This window comes from Hyperolius riggenbachi, chromosome 12, assembly GCF_040937935.1.
Source record: "Hyperolius riggenbachi isolate aHypRig1 chromosome 12, aHypRig1.pri, whole genome shotgun sequence".
Lineage (NCBI taxonomy): Eukaryota > Metazoa > Chordata > Amphibia > Anura > Hyperoliidae > Hyperolius > Hyperolius riggenbachi.
In genome coordinates, this window is record NC_090657.1 from 20,894,237 (window position 1) to 20,909,508 (window position 15,272).

The 15,272-nt window shown below is 44.1% G+C and overlaps 1 protein-coding gene across 8 annotated transcripts in view; it reads right to left on the reverse strand.

Annotated features, from left to right (window-relative positions):
• CEP112 (centrosomal protein 112) overlaps positions 1 to 15,272 on the reverse strand; it is a 447,202-nt gene that overhangs the window by 200,780 nt on the left and 231,150 nt on the right. For 7 of the 8 annotated variants that reach the window (XM_068264055.1, XM_068264054.1, XM_068264051.1 and 4 more), the window contains exon 20: positions 12,195 to 12,377. The exons of the other annotated variant lie outside the window; for it this stretch is intronic. In XM_068264055.1, coding sequence (XP_068120156.1) covers positions 12,195 to 12,377 — 183 coding nt within the window. The remainder of the gene's footprint in view (positions 1 to 12,194; positions 12,378 to 15,272) is intronic. 8 annotated transcript variants of the gene reach the window in all.

Below are 15,272 nucleotides of genomic sequence, written 5' to 3' on the forward strand. Positions count from 1 at the left end.
GCAAAGTTTTGGGACATAAAATTCATTTCTCTGCAATTAGGATGCAATGACCCCACAATTACCAGCGGGCTCATTTAGCGCAGTTTAGACAAGTTCAGCTCGGCGCGTTTCAGCAGCTCTGTTTGATATGGCTCTGATGGGTGACGGAGAGAAGCGAAGTGCCTTTTTATCGTGTAATAAGCAGTCTTGTTTTATAGGTAAAAGCGGCGATAATTAAGCAGCCAATGCCAGTCTTCAGCAACAAAGGCCCACTGCAGACACACACTCATTACAGCACAGCACACAGCCAAAAATACTTCTACAGAGATCTTCAGAGGAGCTTTTATCTGCTGGATACTGTATGTAGGAGGTGCAGACAGGAGATAGAAAGCAGAAATAACATTTATATCCAGTGGGAAACTGGAGGCCATATTACTCAACAAAGAGAGCATGTACAGCATCTGCCTCCTCTCACATTCACTGCGAGGGCAACATGGTGTTAGCCATGGTGCAAGTGACCAATGGCTTCCTTGTGCCTTGTGGGAGGGGCAAAGGCACAACGGAGGCAGGGAAGAAATACCACTATGGAAGGGAGGGGATGTCAACCATGGTAGGAAAAAAAAAATCACCATTATGGGAGGGAGGAGACACCAACTGCAGCAGGGAAATCTCACCATTATGAGAGAGAAGAGACTCCAACTGCAGCAGGGAAACATTACCATGTGGGAGGGGCCGAGGCACAAACCAATGGCAGTAACTCTCACCATTGTAATCGGAAGCAAAGTGAAAATTGCTGCAGGTAACCCTTACCATTTTGAGGGGGGGGGGGTGAAGCAGGGACGCAGCATTGGGCACCAGGAGAGGCGTGGCCTAACCACCGTTTTGCAGGGTGTGACACCTAGTATCTTCTGATGCCTAAGTGCACATGCCGAGAACATGCAAGGAATATTGTTTGCACGACACCATTACAAACATAATAACACCTACAGACTTCTGTTGGTACCATGAAAGAGCTTCTGTTGGTACCATCAACCAAGGGTAAAGTATGAAGAATAACTTCAGTGCACATTCATGTGCAATGTAACAAAGATGATGTGCGGCCGCTCTTCTGTTTTCCAACACTGTAGTGAGGTTACAACGAGTCATCAAATTTCTTACAGACCTGCAGCCACCCGGGGTTTAGAACAGGCATGGGCAAACTTGGCCCTCCAGCTGTTAAGGAACTACAAGTCCCACAATGCATTGCAGGAGTCTGACAACCACAGTCATGACTCATAAAGGCAAATGCATTGTGGGACTTTGCCCATGCCTGGTTTAGAAGGTAGTAGTCACCACAAAAAGTAAAAAGGAATAAACCTGAGCAGGATCATAATCCAAAACTGATTTTATTAACAATGCAAGCAAGCGCAGCTACTCGGGCTTCCGAAGCCGCCTGCAGTGGCAGGGAGCAGTCGAATACTGCCACCGGGGGAGCCAGCGCTGCACTGTGAGAGGAGCGGGAATGCTCTATAGCCTAGGTTCTCAACCTGCGATACGCGTACCCCAAGGGGTACTTCTGATGGTTCCAGGGGGTACTCATGCTTGATTTACTTAACCAAGTATAACAAATTTAGAGTTTTAGAAAATGATAAATCCTACATAAACAACTCCAAATTAGTATTTTAGCTAATTAAAGGCAATAGTAAATGCTTGGAAATTGTTTAGAACCAATTATTATGTACTACGATTAAATATTTATTTGTCAAGGGGTACTTGTGATAAGGTTTACTATGCTAGGGGGTACTTGGCGAGTACAAGCTTTTAAAAGGGGTACATACCAATAAAATGTTGAGAAACACTGCTCTATAGGACCCAGAGCCTTCCCTCTCCTTAGGTAAGTATCTGGCTGTTTGTTTTTCAGCTTCCCATGTACTTTATTGGCTGTGTGTTATTTTGATGGGACAGTAAATTTACACTGTTCTACAAGCTGTACACCAACTACTTTATATTGTATCAAAGTGTCATATCTTCACTGTTATTTTCAAACATGTGAAAGGTGTCCTCACTTCTGTGAGCTATTGTGTATGCTAATTAACCTGGAAATGTTTTAGGTTTGACCTGTATTGATTCTTGACAATCCATGGGATTTACAGGATAATATTATGTTCTTTAAAGAGGAACGCCAGTGAAAATAATAAATTATAAAAAGTGCTTCATTTTTACAATAATTATGTATAAATTATTTAGTCAGTGTTTGCCAATTGTAAAATCTTTCCTCTCCCTGATTTACATTCTGACATTTATCACATGGTGACATTTGTACTGCTGGCAGGTGATGTCAGTGGAGATGCTGCTTGCTTTTTTGGCAGTTGGAAACAGCTGTAAACAGTACAACAGCTGTTATTTCCCACAATGCAATGAGTTTCACAGACAGAAAACTGCCAGGAGTACCATGGTCCTCAGAGTTTTTTGTGGGAGGGGTTTCACCACAATATCAGCCATACAGCGCCCCCTGATGATCCGTTTGTGAAAAGGAATAGATTTCTCATGTAAAAGGGGGCATCAGCTACTGATTGGGATGAAGTTCAATTCTTGACAAGGTTTCTCTTTAAAGACCCAAGCAGGATAATGTTTTTATAAAGTGGTGACACACCCCTCTTATAATTATAGGAAGAGCTTTATGATGTGGGTTCCATAAGTTTGGGCCGGTGAGGTGTATCTGGGCTGGTAATATTTGCATCCTTTATAGGCATATTTAGAGAAACAACAAATTTTCTGTTTATAACGTATCAATTTGTTATTGGTGCCTGCAAAGCTAATTAAAGAGTACCTGAGATGGTGTAAAAGGAAGACATTATATTTACCTGGGGCTTCCTCCTGCCCCCTCCAGGCTAATTCTGCGCAGTTTGCCCTGGAAAATCCTCCAGTCGGAGCAGGCACAGTCTGGATGCGCACAGTACCCTGTCGTGCTTCACTGGCTGGGAGCAGGTGCAGAACGCTCCTGGCCAAGGGAGAGAGCAACAGGCGCGTGCGTGCAGCTGGGCTGCGCTTCCGCAGTACGCCCCGGACTCGTGGATTTTCCGTGGCAATATGGGGAGGATCCAGGTGGGCGCAGAAAGACAGCAAGGGGCTGGAGGAAGCCCAATGTATGTATAATTTCTTCCTTTTATGCCATCTCAGGTTCTTTTTAATGTAAGGCTCGATCTCCTTATCCTCAAGATAGGGGGAGGCAGAAGGTTCCTTGCCTGGGCCACCAAAATGGTCCAAAACCGCCCCGCAGACATCTACAGCTACTTCTAAAGCCTGGTACACACTTTCAATTTTGATTGGCCTATCACTGACCAATTTTACCATCACCTTGTAGTATGAGGGTTTACTGTCACAATCAGCTCATAGTGTTCAAAATTGACCCTCATACTACATGGAGTGGTAACATTGGTTGGTGATTGGCCAATTATAATTCAAAGTGTGTAACACGCTTTAAAGTAGCAGTCCACGGTAAACGATCAAACAAGATATCTAAATTAGACATTGCCGTAGGTTATGTTGGTTACCACTTTGAAGGTGGAAAGTTATATAGAAAGTGTGCAGCAACTGCAAGTCCTGAGATTGGCCTAAAATTTTTGAATGTAGGCAAAACACAAGACTCGGAATTCGGAAATACTCAGTAGTATTGGACCAATCCGAGAATGCAGAGGTTTACCGTGGAAACAAATACCATGGAAATTTAAACTAATCACAAGCAAACAAAACCTAAAAAGTTTTAAAGAGAACCCGAGGTGGGTTTGAAGAATGTTATCTGCATACAGAGGCTGGATCTGCCTATACAGCCCAGCCTCTGTTGCTATCCCAAACCCCCCTGAGGTCCCCCTGCTCTCTGAAAGCCCTCATAAATCACAGCCGTGCTGTGCGGCTGTGTTTACATCTGTAGTGTCAGTCTCGGCTGCTCCCCCGCCTCCTGCAGAGCTCAGGTCCCTGCCCGCATCCCTTCCATCCAATCAGCGGGGAGGGAAGGGAGGCAGGCGGGGACCGGAGTTCTGCAGGAGGCGGGGAGAGCAGCAGACTGACACTATAGAGATAAACACAGCCAGCTCTGACAAGCTGTTTGTCAGCAGCGTGGCTGTGATTTATGAGGGATTGCAGAGTGCAGGGGGACCTTAGGGGGGTTTGGGATAGCAACAGAGGCAGGGCTGTATAGGCAGATCCAGCCTCTGTATGCAGATAACATTCTTTAAACCCACCTCGGGTTCTCTTTAATAGAAACCATGAGAAGAAAGAGATGTATAGAACCCAACACAGAATCCACAAACATGGGTGGTTCCTTGGGCTAACGGTGGCATTTTGAGAAGAAACATTAGTTCTGCATATCCCTTTTAAATATCAGAGCATCTACATGTGTAGTCAAGAAGTATTATTACTAATATTACCACCAAATACCAAATAGGATCTAAAGTTCCTTCAATTAGCTATTTACAGATTTAAGCCTTGCTCACATTATGAATCGCTCAGTGCTTTTTCAAGTGCTGAGCAATTTTTTGCAATTTTTAAAATGGCCTTTCTCTACGCTTTCTAAGCACTTTTGTAAACGCTTAGAAAGTGGGGTTTTTACTCAGAAATGAATAAATACAATGTATTTATTCATCAAACCGCTTGGGAAATCACTATACAAATCGCTTTTTCAAGTGCTTTGCGATTTCCCTATACCATCTATTACAGGCAAATCGCCCTGAAAATGGCACAGGCAGCACTTTGGTGAGCAGATCGGAATTGAACCGCTCATATGTTAACACTCTCATAAGAAATCATCGCACAAGCACTTTTTTAGGCTGATTTCTGAAATCGCCTGTGCTCAAAAAACGCCCTTAGTGTGAACAAGCCCAATGTTCTAGGGAGATATTAGTCTTTACAGATTAGCCAATTATTTGAAGAGTTTTGGAAAACATTAAAGACTACAGGTGTGAAGTGTAGAATTATTAACAGAATATTTTGAAAAGATTGGTTGGCCTATAGGTTCAGTGATGAGACATCCACAGAGTATTCTCAAGAGATTGGAGGGCCTTTAGGTTTGGCGGTGAGATGGTAAAAGCCAGGGCTGTGGAGTCAGAGTTGGAGTCGGGGCAATATTGGGCACCCGGAGTCGGAGTTGGAGTCATGGTTTCATAAACCGAGGAGTCGGATGATTTTTGTACAAAATCCACAGCCCTGTTAAGTATTAGACTGAGAAGTCGGAGTCAAGGAGTCGGAGTCATTTTGGGTACCCGGAGTTGGCGTCGTGGTTTCATAAACTGAGGAGTCTGAAGATTTTTGTACCGACTCCACAGCCCTAGTAAAAGCATGTTCTGACTGGTGGACCCACAAGTGCAGTGATGAGATGTCTAAGACTCATCCTGGGAATACATAATGAGTTTTTTTGGCAGATTTACTTTATGATCGATTTTCCGATTGTTTTTCTGATCGATTTCCATTCACTTCTTTGAGAAAATCTATCAGCAAAACGATCTAAATCAGATCAGACCCGTCAGAAATTACCTGTCGAGCCATCTAGTTGCCGAAAAAACTCATGGTGTATTCCTGGCATTACAGTGTATCCTTTTGAGATTGGTGGGCCTGTGGGTTCTGGTATTAAGCCTCATCTACACCATACAATTGTTGTCCGATTCGATGCAATTTGATTCGATTCATTGATTTGATTCGATTCATTGATTTGATTCAATTCAATCCAACATGTCCAATCGGGATTCGATTCGATTCAATTTGCCATTGCAAAACAATGGCAAAATTGAATCGAATCGAATCTCGATTGGACATGTTTGATTGAATTGCATCAATGAATCAAATCGAATCAGACAAAAAAATTGATCCAAGTCTTAAGCCCCATCTACACTACACAATTTTTTGTGCGATTCGAACTAACTATACTGCCTGATGAAGCGGGCTTGGTCCTGCGAAACGCGTTGTAAGCAATACCCTGGAGTGTACCGATAAACTCATTTCGTTGAAATACACAGTTGTCTGTGTCTGCTTGAAGGAGGTAAGTCCACCGCTGCCTCCTAAGCATTTTTTAATATTTTAATTACTTTTAACCTTTTGGCGCCTCTGTTCAGTCCTATATTTGCATCTTATATCCACCCTTGGTGGAGGGGTGGAGATCATCTGATATGATTCTCCTGCACTGATGCAGCCTAAGAAGGATGACCCTCTGCTGTAAGGATGAGCCCTTCCTGCACCTGCCCTCCTCCTGTGGTGGTAATGGCTGCTTCCTGCATTTCTTTTGTGTCATCCTTTGGGAAGAACTCCGCCTCTGCTGTTGCAACTGTGATGTGAGGTTTCTCAACTGGGATAAGAAGTTGAGTCTGCCCTTCCCTGCCTTCTACAACCTGGCTGCAAGTGCTACATCCTTGTTATAAATCTGTTTCCATTTCTTTTGTGGGTGCCCAATGCCATACAATGAAACTGCTAACAAAAAGGCACTGGGTGTAGCCACGGTGATTACACGGCCAGCTCTCAACCGCCACTGTCTGTTTGCCCCGAGACAGCGAGAGCTTGGCAGGAAAACATCTGCATTCATCATGAGGGCTTGTGGTGATGAATTCACCGTCCTCCTTCACCCTTCAGATGAACAATATTCTACTCTGCAATAATGAACTGACATTTCCTGGACCCACTCGAGGATCATTTTTTTTTCAAAATGCATTAAGAAGTTCTAACCTTATGGGTGAGGTGTGGCTTTAGGCAACCTGTTAAAGTTTACCACATTCAGTTTTCCATTAAGTTATGCAGGGCTAGATTAGGATGATATACTAGCAAAGCTAACTACTGTTAATTCATCTTGCAGTTGTGTAACCCTTTAAACTGTATATTGTATTTGTGTACCAATGACAACACTAACTCCTTGATCTCTAACATACATAGAGCTGTACATAGTATCTAAGTGACCCCGCCCTTTCCTTTAGAAAAGGTTGGGATCAAAGGTTGGGTTGAAAGGTTGTAATAATGTGCTGCTTGAACCACCCTGATATTAAACGATATACAGCACATCAAATTTTCATTTTGTCTTCTGTCTGGCCAGAAACACATTATTGTGCCATACAGGAGACAAACCTGTATTTGAATACCCACTTGGTATATTACCATACAAGCCACTGTGACAGAGATCTGAAGACTCAGACCTATTCATGCATTGTTGTTAAGAACCTGGTCTATTGAAAATTAACACATGTAACAAAGTCTACCTCTGCCAGTTGTTTACAGAATAACAAATCCTATTGTCTCTGCTGTCTGTACCATGTCTATGCTATTGTTTCAAATACTTTCTATGGGCACTCCGGTCTAATCTGGTTTTTCCCCAACATCAGTGGGTATATAAGATTGACCTGTAAATAAAGATTTCAGATGCTGTTCCACCAACTTAAGTGTTCGTGGTCCGTGTCTCCCAGCTGGAGAGAGGGTATTCACTTGGAGTCATCTTGTAGCTGCCTCCGATGAAATTGAGCTAAAAAGGGGGATACCCCTTTCTTTCTTCACGTCTACAGAGAGCGACTTCTTAATCCTGAGTGGGGACAGGCTAATCTCCTCACCTGCTGATACAGTGGTTGCCTGGAGGTAACCCTGGTTTGTGAGTATATCTTTTACTCCTAAATATACCATTTGCCTTGACTTACTACACCATATTGGGCTTTCGGTTCTCTCTCCCTTATAGAGCTCAGATAAGCTCTTTTGCATAGATAGCAACTGAAGTTGTTCTCTTCCTGTACTGGAAAAGAATGAGACTTTTCTTTACTACTAATGTTCTATTTCTTCGCTGTACTGTATTTTTACTTCAGGTTTGCTTTAAGACACAGATGGTCTTATGTGAATTTTTCCAATTCTGGATTCATGTATTTGATGTGTCCAATGTAGAGATGTCAATGAGATATTCATAACTCTTCCTTGAATGTATATTTAATACAAAACGTATGTAGCTTGGAACTGGGCCCATCGAACGCCCTTCTTGCCATTGTTGATTGGCTCCATTTCAGGCTATGTAAATCTGTATACATTTGCATGCAATGTGCAATTTATACCATGTCATTAGCTGCCTCTAGTCTTATGTAAGTGAGGACCCACCAACACACAGGCATGTTCACCACTGCAAAAAAATAAACAAATGTGTAAACCATTTTATGGCCAGCTGCTCCCAGGTATACATATGCTTGTTTGGTAATTAGTTAGAGGCTGGGGTCCCTTCCAAAATGATGGCCTCATCGTGGTGGAAGAGTCCAGTCCGGAACACTTTGCATGCAAACTGTTTTGGAAGTTAACATCGTCCAATAATGTTAATTTGGTGCATCTGTTTTGAATGTATGATGTGTACCCTGCCTATAATTAGGCTATGCACACCTATGCTGTTAGTCAATCAGATGCAGCCTGCTTTGGGAAGCGCTGCCACCTCTCCCTGATGTTTACCACCCTGCCCTGCATCGTTCTTTATCTAGTTACTTGTTGCCTGGAAATTGAATTTGAAATTTAGCCAAAATACGGTAGATCTATATTGTGAAATTTCTTCCGCGAGAACCCCAGAAAGAACAGCTGTCGTTAAAGCGGTATAGTCACCATAAAAATCACATTTCAACAGCAACTGGTCTGAGTGTATTAAGTGATAAAGATGCTAATCCTGCATTCAAAACTTTTTCTGCTGTTATGATTTGGAGTTATCACATAGCATTGTCCCTTTAGTAGTCGGTGCCAAAGAATTGCATGCTGGGGGTTCTTTTTATCTATAATCTATTCCTCCTCTTCCCTTTATTTCCCTGCCAGCTTCTTATCTGAAACCTAATCCCCTACTCACTTGTGTTTTTACAAGCAAGGCTGAGGCGACTCAGCGATTGGAGGAGACAAGAAAAAAAGTAAAGGGCAGAAATGAAATCACGAGTTAGCCTTAACTGTGGGCAAAAGACATGGCCCGCCCCCACCAGGAACAGAATTCTCGTCATTTACTATATAACATTCACTGAAATCAAAACGTGGACAGTACAATACATGTGTTATGTAAGTAGATCAAGTATTTATCTACTTATATATGTGTTTTTTCCCTGGCATAGTATGGCTGATCCTACTGCTTTAAGAAGGGAATGGCTCCAATCAAATGAGGCCCGTAACATCGCTTTGTAGCTATATCTCCTCTACTAGTGTACAATATTCAAGAAGCACTGTAAGGACATATAGCAGAATGCAGTCAATTCTTCAGGATATCCACTTTTCTGGAAATTTTCCTGGTTTCAGCATCAAAAACACTTCCCATACCTCTATATTGCTGTATATTGGCATGTAGCCCCACCCTCCCAGTGATGTCAAGCCTATTCTGATTAGCTATGCATCCTCCTTCTCCCAGTGCACTCTGGGAAACCAGGTGTATCTATTTTAGCTCAGAACAAACATCGCCCAACTGGTGCATCTTGCCAGCACTAAAGATGTTGCCTCCTGTGATACATTTCTGAGCTTAAATAAGGGAAAGGAGAGATTTTATAATGTTGAACACCAAAGTTTAGACTTTGGACAAATGTGTTGAAGCAACACTATCTTAACCTGCCTGGCGTTCTGATTCCCGCAGCCCTGCGGCCGCGGGAACGTTTTTTGCAAATTTGTTTTTAAATTTATCATGTAGCTAGCCTAGCGCTAGCTACATGATTACCACCTCCCTGCGGCGTCCCTCCCACCCCTCCGATCGCCGCCGGTGCAATCACCCGTCCGGAAATCCCGTTCTGAACGGGATTTCCAGGAGGGCTTCCCCCGTCGCCATGGTGACGACCGTCGTGACGTCATGACGTCACAGGGAGTCCCGATCCACCCCTCAGCGCTGCCTGGAACTGATTGGCCAGGCAGCGCACGGGGTCTCGGGGGGGGGGGGGGGGGGGCTGCATCGCGCCGGGTAGGCGGCTTTAATCAGGCATCAGGCTGCGTGTTTAAAAAAAAAAAATTCAAAACGGCCCAGCGGGGCCTGAGCTGCGACCTCCGGACGAGCCTAGCTCGTCCAGAACACCAGTGAGGTTAAAGAGAATCTGTACTCTAAAATTCTTACAATAAAAAGCATACCATTCTATTCATTACGTTCTCCTGGGCCCCTCTGTGCTGTTTCTGCCACTCCCTGCTGTGATCCTGGCTTGTAATTGCCAGTTTTAGGCAGTGTTTACAAACAAAAGACATGGCTGCTAAAAGCTTGTGATAGGCTCAGATAAGCTCAGTCTGTGACTCATACAGAGCCTGCAGGGGGCCTGGAGAGGGTGTGTATAGCTTCTATCCTATCACAGCAGAGCAGCAGATTCCTGCCTGAGCCCGACAAAGCCGTCAGAGGAAAGAAGATTACATTAGATAACAGAGATAATACTGCCACTGTGCAACTAGGAAAGGCTGCAGTAAGACAGACCACATTTGAACAGGTATAGGAACTTATAGGATAGAAGAAATAAGGATGAAAATTGTTACAGAGTCTCTTTAAGGTTATGACTTTTATCTGTCAAAGTTTGATAGTTTTTTTTTGTCCATCAATTCAAGTTATATTAAAGAAGATTTTGCATACCGGTATACCCTTCTGTGGATTTCATAGATAACGGCACTGTCCCAAAATAATTCCACTAGCACATTTTTAGTGTAATTTTAGTGGGCAAAAACCACACCCATATAATACCAGTACCAAATACAGATTATTATAGGATTAGTAAAACCAATCTCACAAATGCATGACTACTATCTGAATTTTGAAATGCTCATTTTCCGACTTATTTTGTAGCCATCTACAGTTCCTCTTATGACAGGTTGTCACATAAATGTACCAGTTTTCACTAACATAAAAATATACATCAAATCACTGGTTACGCTTGGAAACCACAATATCTTTTCTTACTTTGCTCTGCTGTTAGCGGTGGCGGCCTTGGCTAAGTAATGTTTGTGGTACCAGTAGAATATACATGTAAAAGTAATTTTGTATGTATACTATGCAGCCATCTTGGACTCATTGCGCCCTGGTTGGCTTCCCCCACATCTACACCAGCCCCAATTGCAACGCCAACAATATCATCATAAACAATGACAAATTAATATCCATCCGCCTGGAAAGCGTCTTACAAGACTTTATAAAATTACAATTAAAAAAAACAAAACATTTAAGAGCTCTTAATTAACCAAAAGGAGATTGAGACCAGGACAAGCCTGGCGCCTCTTTGTTGCAGCAACTGTATCCTGTCCACACGCTGCCGCTAATGCACAGACATTGATGTAACAGACAATCTCATTTTATGGCATCCATCACCATTTCCTAAACAGGTACATCAAAACCATGGCAATAAAAATCCCGCAGATGTTCCTTTGTCTATTGTGTTGGCAATCCACTAAATAGATAATCTAGTACAAACTAATTAAGTTGATAAAAAAGGAACAAGCAAAACAGTGGCAGTATGTGAAGGTCTGGCCATAATGGCGCTGCAGGCGGTGCCCAGGAAGCCAGACTTGGTGGCATATGTACTGGCGGACTATGCTGGGCCTTTCAGGAAAGGTGCTGTGTGTTTGGGAGATAATGTGACAAGATATTTGGAGGGTTTGAGCTCAGAAATGGATATTGTCCTGGCTGACAGTGTGTGTTTGGTCTGCTCCTCTGAAGAATCAAATGAGCCCACAGTTGGGGGCTTTTCTGTGGAGTGGCTTCCAACAGGGAGCCTACAGATGGATGTTGGGAGGGAAGCGGAGCAGGTGTCAACCTAGAATACGGATATAATATTTTAAAGTGTAGCGTTTTCTAACAGTGGGCAGTTGATGCGTGAACTGAGACGCCTGTCCAGAGAGGTTCTTTAACCTGCAGACTACTGACAGGTGAGATGGATTTATCAGGCTTTCCTCCCACACGGATATTAAGGCCAGGATGGTGAAGCAGATGGTTTATTAAGAGAAGCAGCTCTCTGAATTACAACCCCTCAAACACTCCGTCAGTCTATCATGAAAGAGGCCGAACATCAATGCACTGCAGGAGGTATAATCTGGCTACCTGTGGTGTGACACGCGGCACCAGAAACGACAAGATAAATGCTGGACAAGGAAGACAGCTCAGACGTCACCAACACAAGAGGATGCTTATCAATACGACCAATTAAAATGAAATAATTGGGGTGGCTGGTATTAACCTGCGCTTAGACGGGGGTACGCCAGCACGCATTCATCTCGCACCGGAGGCGAGCTGGCGGCACACGGTGCACTGCCGTTGGTGTTACCTTTGCGTCTCGGTCTCTCCACGCCTGCATCTTCTTCTCGTGCTCCGAGACGGTATTCTGGAGCTGTTTCTCCAGCCGATCCATCTCCTGCTCATGGTCCTTGATGATGCCCTCCTTCTCGGCACTGTGCTGCTGGAAGAGGTAAGTCTTCTCCTGTTCGTGCTCCAGCTTCAACTCCACAATCTGATTGGACAATGAAGAGTACAGTGCATTACTGGAACATCCTTGTCACCATGACAACACGTGCAGACCCTTGCTTCTGCCCCCACCCCCAACACCTCCTTAATGCCACATGCCCCTCAAAAAGATAATGGCACACAAATGATATATACCCACAAAGAAGCAGCCATCGGACTTGCTCTGGAACAAGGTCCGTAAAACCTGTCATGGCTGCCTCCTCCCGTGCTTGTCTTCCTCATCCCGAACCCGCGGGGAGGCGAGTCCAAACCCCAAATTAGCAGCTCCCCAAACTAAACAATGGCTGGGAAACGTATCTGTTGACGCAAAGTGAATCTTCACACCATGTCGAAATCTATTCCTTCTGCTTAAGCCATGACACAGCCGAGATGACAAACGGTTAACGGCCTCGGCTCTGTTGTGCGATCCGCCGTTTGGATTATAAAATGGGTATAAAAACCCTAACCGCCCCGTTTTTATATTTACATTTCTGTACGGTCATAGGATAAATCAGGATAAAGTACAGTTGTCATTTTTATTCCCTTCAAAAGATAATTAAGAAAACAAAGCTCCATTATGCCATTGTCAGCCACTGTATAGCGACACAGAGGGAAGGCCATGTTTGGATGAGACACCTGCTGTGATCACGGCTGCCCCATGGCTTCTCAGAAATCCTTCTATTCTCAGCATCTTTTCCCAGTCTCCGTCATGCTGGATGCTGTGACCTCCGCCGGTCGCAGCTCCTCTCAGCTGGGTGTGAATGGCAGGACGAGACGAAGGGCCCAGTCTGCTCTGTCTTTGATATTAATCCTCGCAGACTGGCGATAAAGGCACCCTACCTGGCCTGCTCTGCGCAAGCATCCCAGCTGCCTTTGAAGTTGTGTCCGCAGGAAGCCGGCCTCCTTGCCATCCGCAGGCCTCCCAGCTGCTCTTCCCAGTCACTAGCGGTTTGCTTCAGATTTGGTGGATTTTGGGAACAGACGACGAAGAAGAAGAATTAAAAAAAAGCAGAAGAAGGCCGATTATCAACACCGTATCTCTTGTGCATGTTTGGCGTGAGAATCTGGCCCGCTCTTCACAACTTGATCCTGTTTAGGAGGCGAGAGGGTTCCGGACTGTACAGCACAGCTGCCTGGTCGCCTTCTGCAGGCGTCTACGTGGCGGAGATCGGGGACGAGGACAAGGGACCCGATTGTACAATGTCTGCATTGGGATACGCGTCACAGCAGCAGCTCTGGATTAAAACAGTGAGAAAAGAGGCGTATACACCGGGGAGGATATGGAAATGATACCGGCGCTTCCATCTACTATTCGCCATGTCTTATCGTGTGTTGATAGGAGGTGGGGGGTGACTGGAAAAGGGGACAGGTGGAATAGTCTATGCTTAGGCCCCCGTATGTCAACCCCCCACAAATATCTACAGCAGATCTGATAGCCTGTCTAGTAGGGACTCCCAATATCATAAACGCCAAGCGAACAACTTGGGTGGCCTCATTCTACAGCTTATCCTCTCTTTCTATTGCCCAAGAACACAAAGATTATGTCTAAGAAGAACAGCTGACTTGTCATAGAATAATGTATGGGTACACAGCACTTAAAGTGAACCCGCGGTGAGAGCTATATGGAGGCTGCCATATTTATTTCCTTTTAAGCAATACCAGTTGCCTGGCTGTCCTGCTGATCCTCTGCGTCTAACACTTTCAGCCATAGACCCTGAACAAGCATGCAGCAGATCAGGTGTTCCTGACAATATTTGTTAAAACTGACAAGGTTAGCTGCGTGCTTGTTTCCGGTGTTATTCAGACACTACAGCAGCCAAATAGACCAGCAGGGCTGCCAGGCAACTGGTATTGTTTAACAGGAGATAAATATGGCAGCCTCCATTTCACTCTCACCTTGCGTATATTTAAAGGGGCACTATGGCGAAATAAAATTGTACAATTTAAAATGTGTAAACGTATACAAATAAGAAGTACATTTTCTCCAGAGTAAAATGAGCCATAAATGACTTTTCGCCTATGTTGCTGTCACTTACAGTAGGCAGTAGAAATCTGACAGAAGCGACAGGTTTTGGGCTAGTCCATCTCTTTATAGGGGATTCTCAGGGATATATTTATTTTCAAAAGCTCTCAGTGAATGGCGGTTGTTCTGTCCAACTGCTAAAAAACTGTGTAGGGAGCAGGAAAGCTGACCAGCATCATTGTTTAAATCCTTTTTAAGGAATATCTTTATAAAGAATAAAAGCCTTGCTGAGAATCCCCTTTGAAGAGATGGACTAGTCCAAAATCTGTCACTTCTGTCAGATTACAGCAGTAAGTGACAGCAACATAGGAGAAAAGTAATGCATAGCTCATTTTACTCTGGAAAAAAACATACTTCTTATTTGTCTATGTTTGCACATATTTTAAATTTTACAATTTTTCACCATAGTGCCCCTTTAAAAAAAAAAAACAGGCTGTTGTCCTATTTCTATAGGTCTGTTGTTTTTCTAGCTCCCTGTCTGAAGGAATCTGACAATTCCAGACACAGTGATTGCAGGATAGTCACATCACTCAAAGGGATGCTAATCAGGACCACCATTGCCTTGGTAGAAAGAGAATACTGGCTGCTTCCCTCAGACAGCTGCTTATCTTGTAGCTTAGCACCAGGCAGACAGCTAAAGATACTGATGGAATAAAGTACATGTCCTACCTATCAAACGATTTACCACTATGACCAGCCAGTCCTATGGGGGTCATATTTTTTTTTTTTTTTTTTAAGCTTTCTTGGCCCCTGTTGCATGCAACAGAGGTCCCGGGTAAGCAAGGCTATTAGCCCCGTGCACGGAAAAAGCGTGAGTGCCCTAAAGCACCCCCACAAAACGTGCACGAGTAGCCACGGGCCCCACAATGCTGCAGGGCC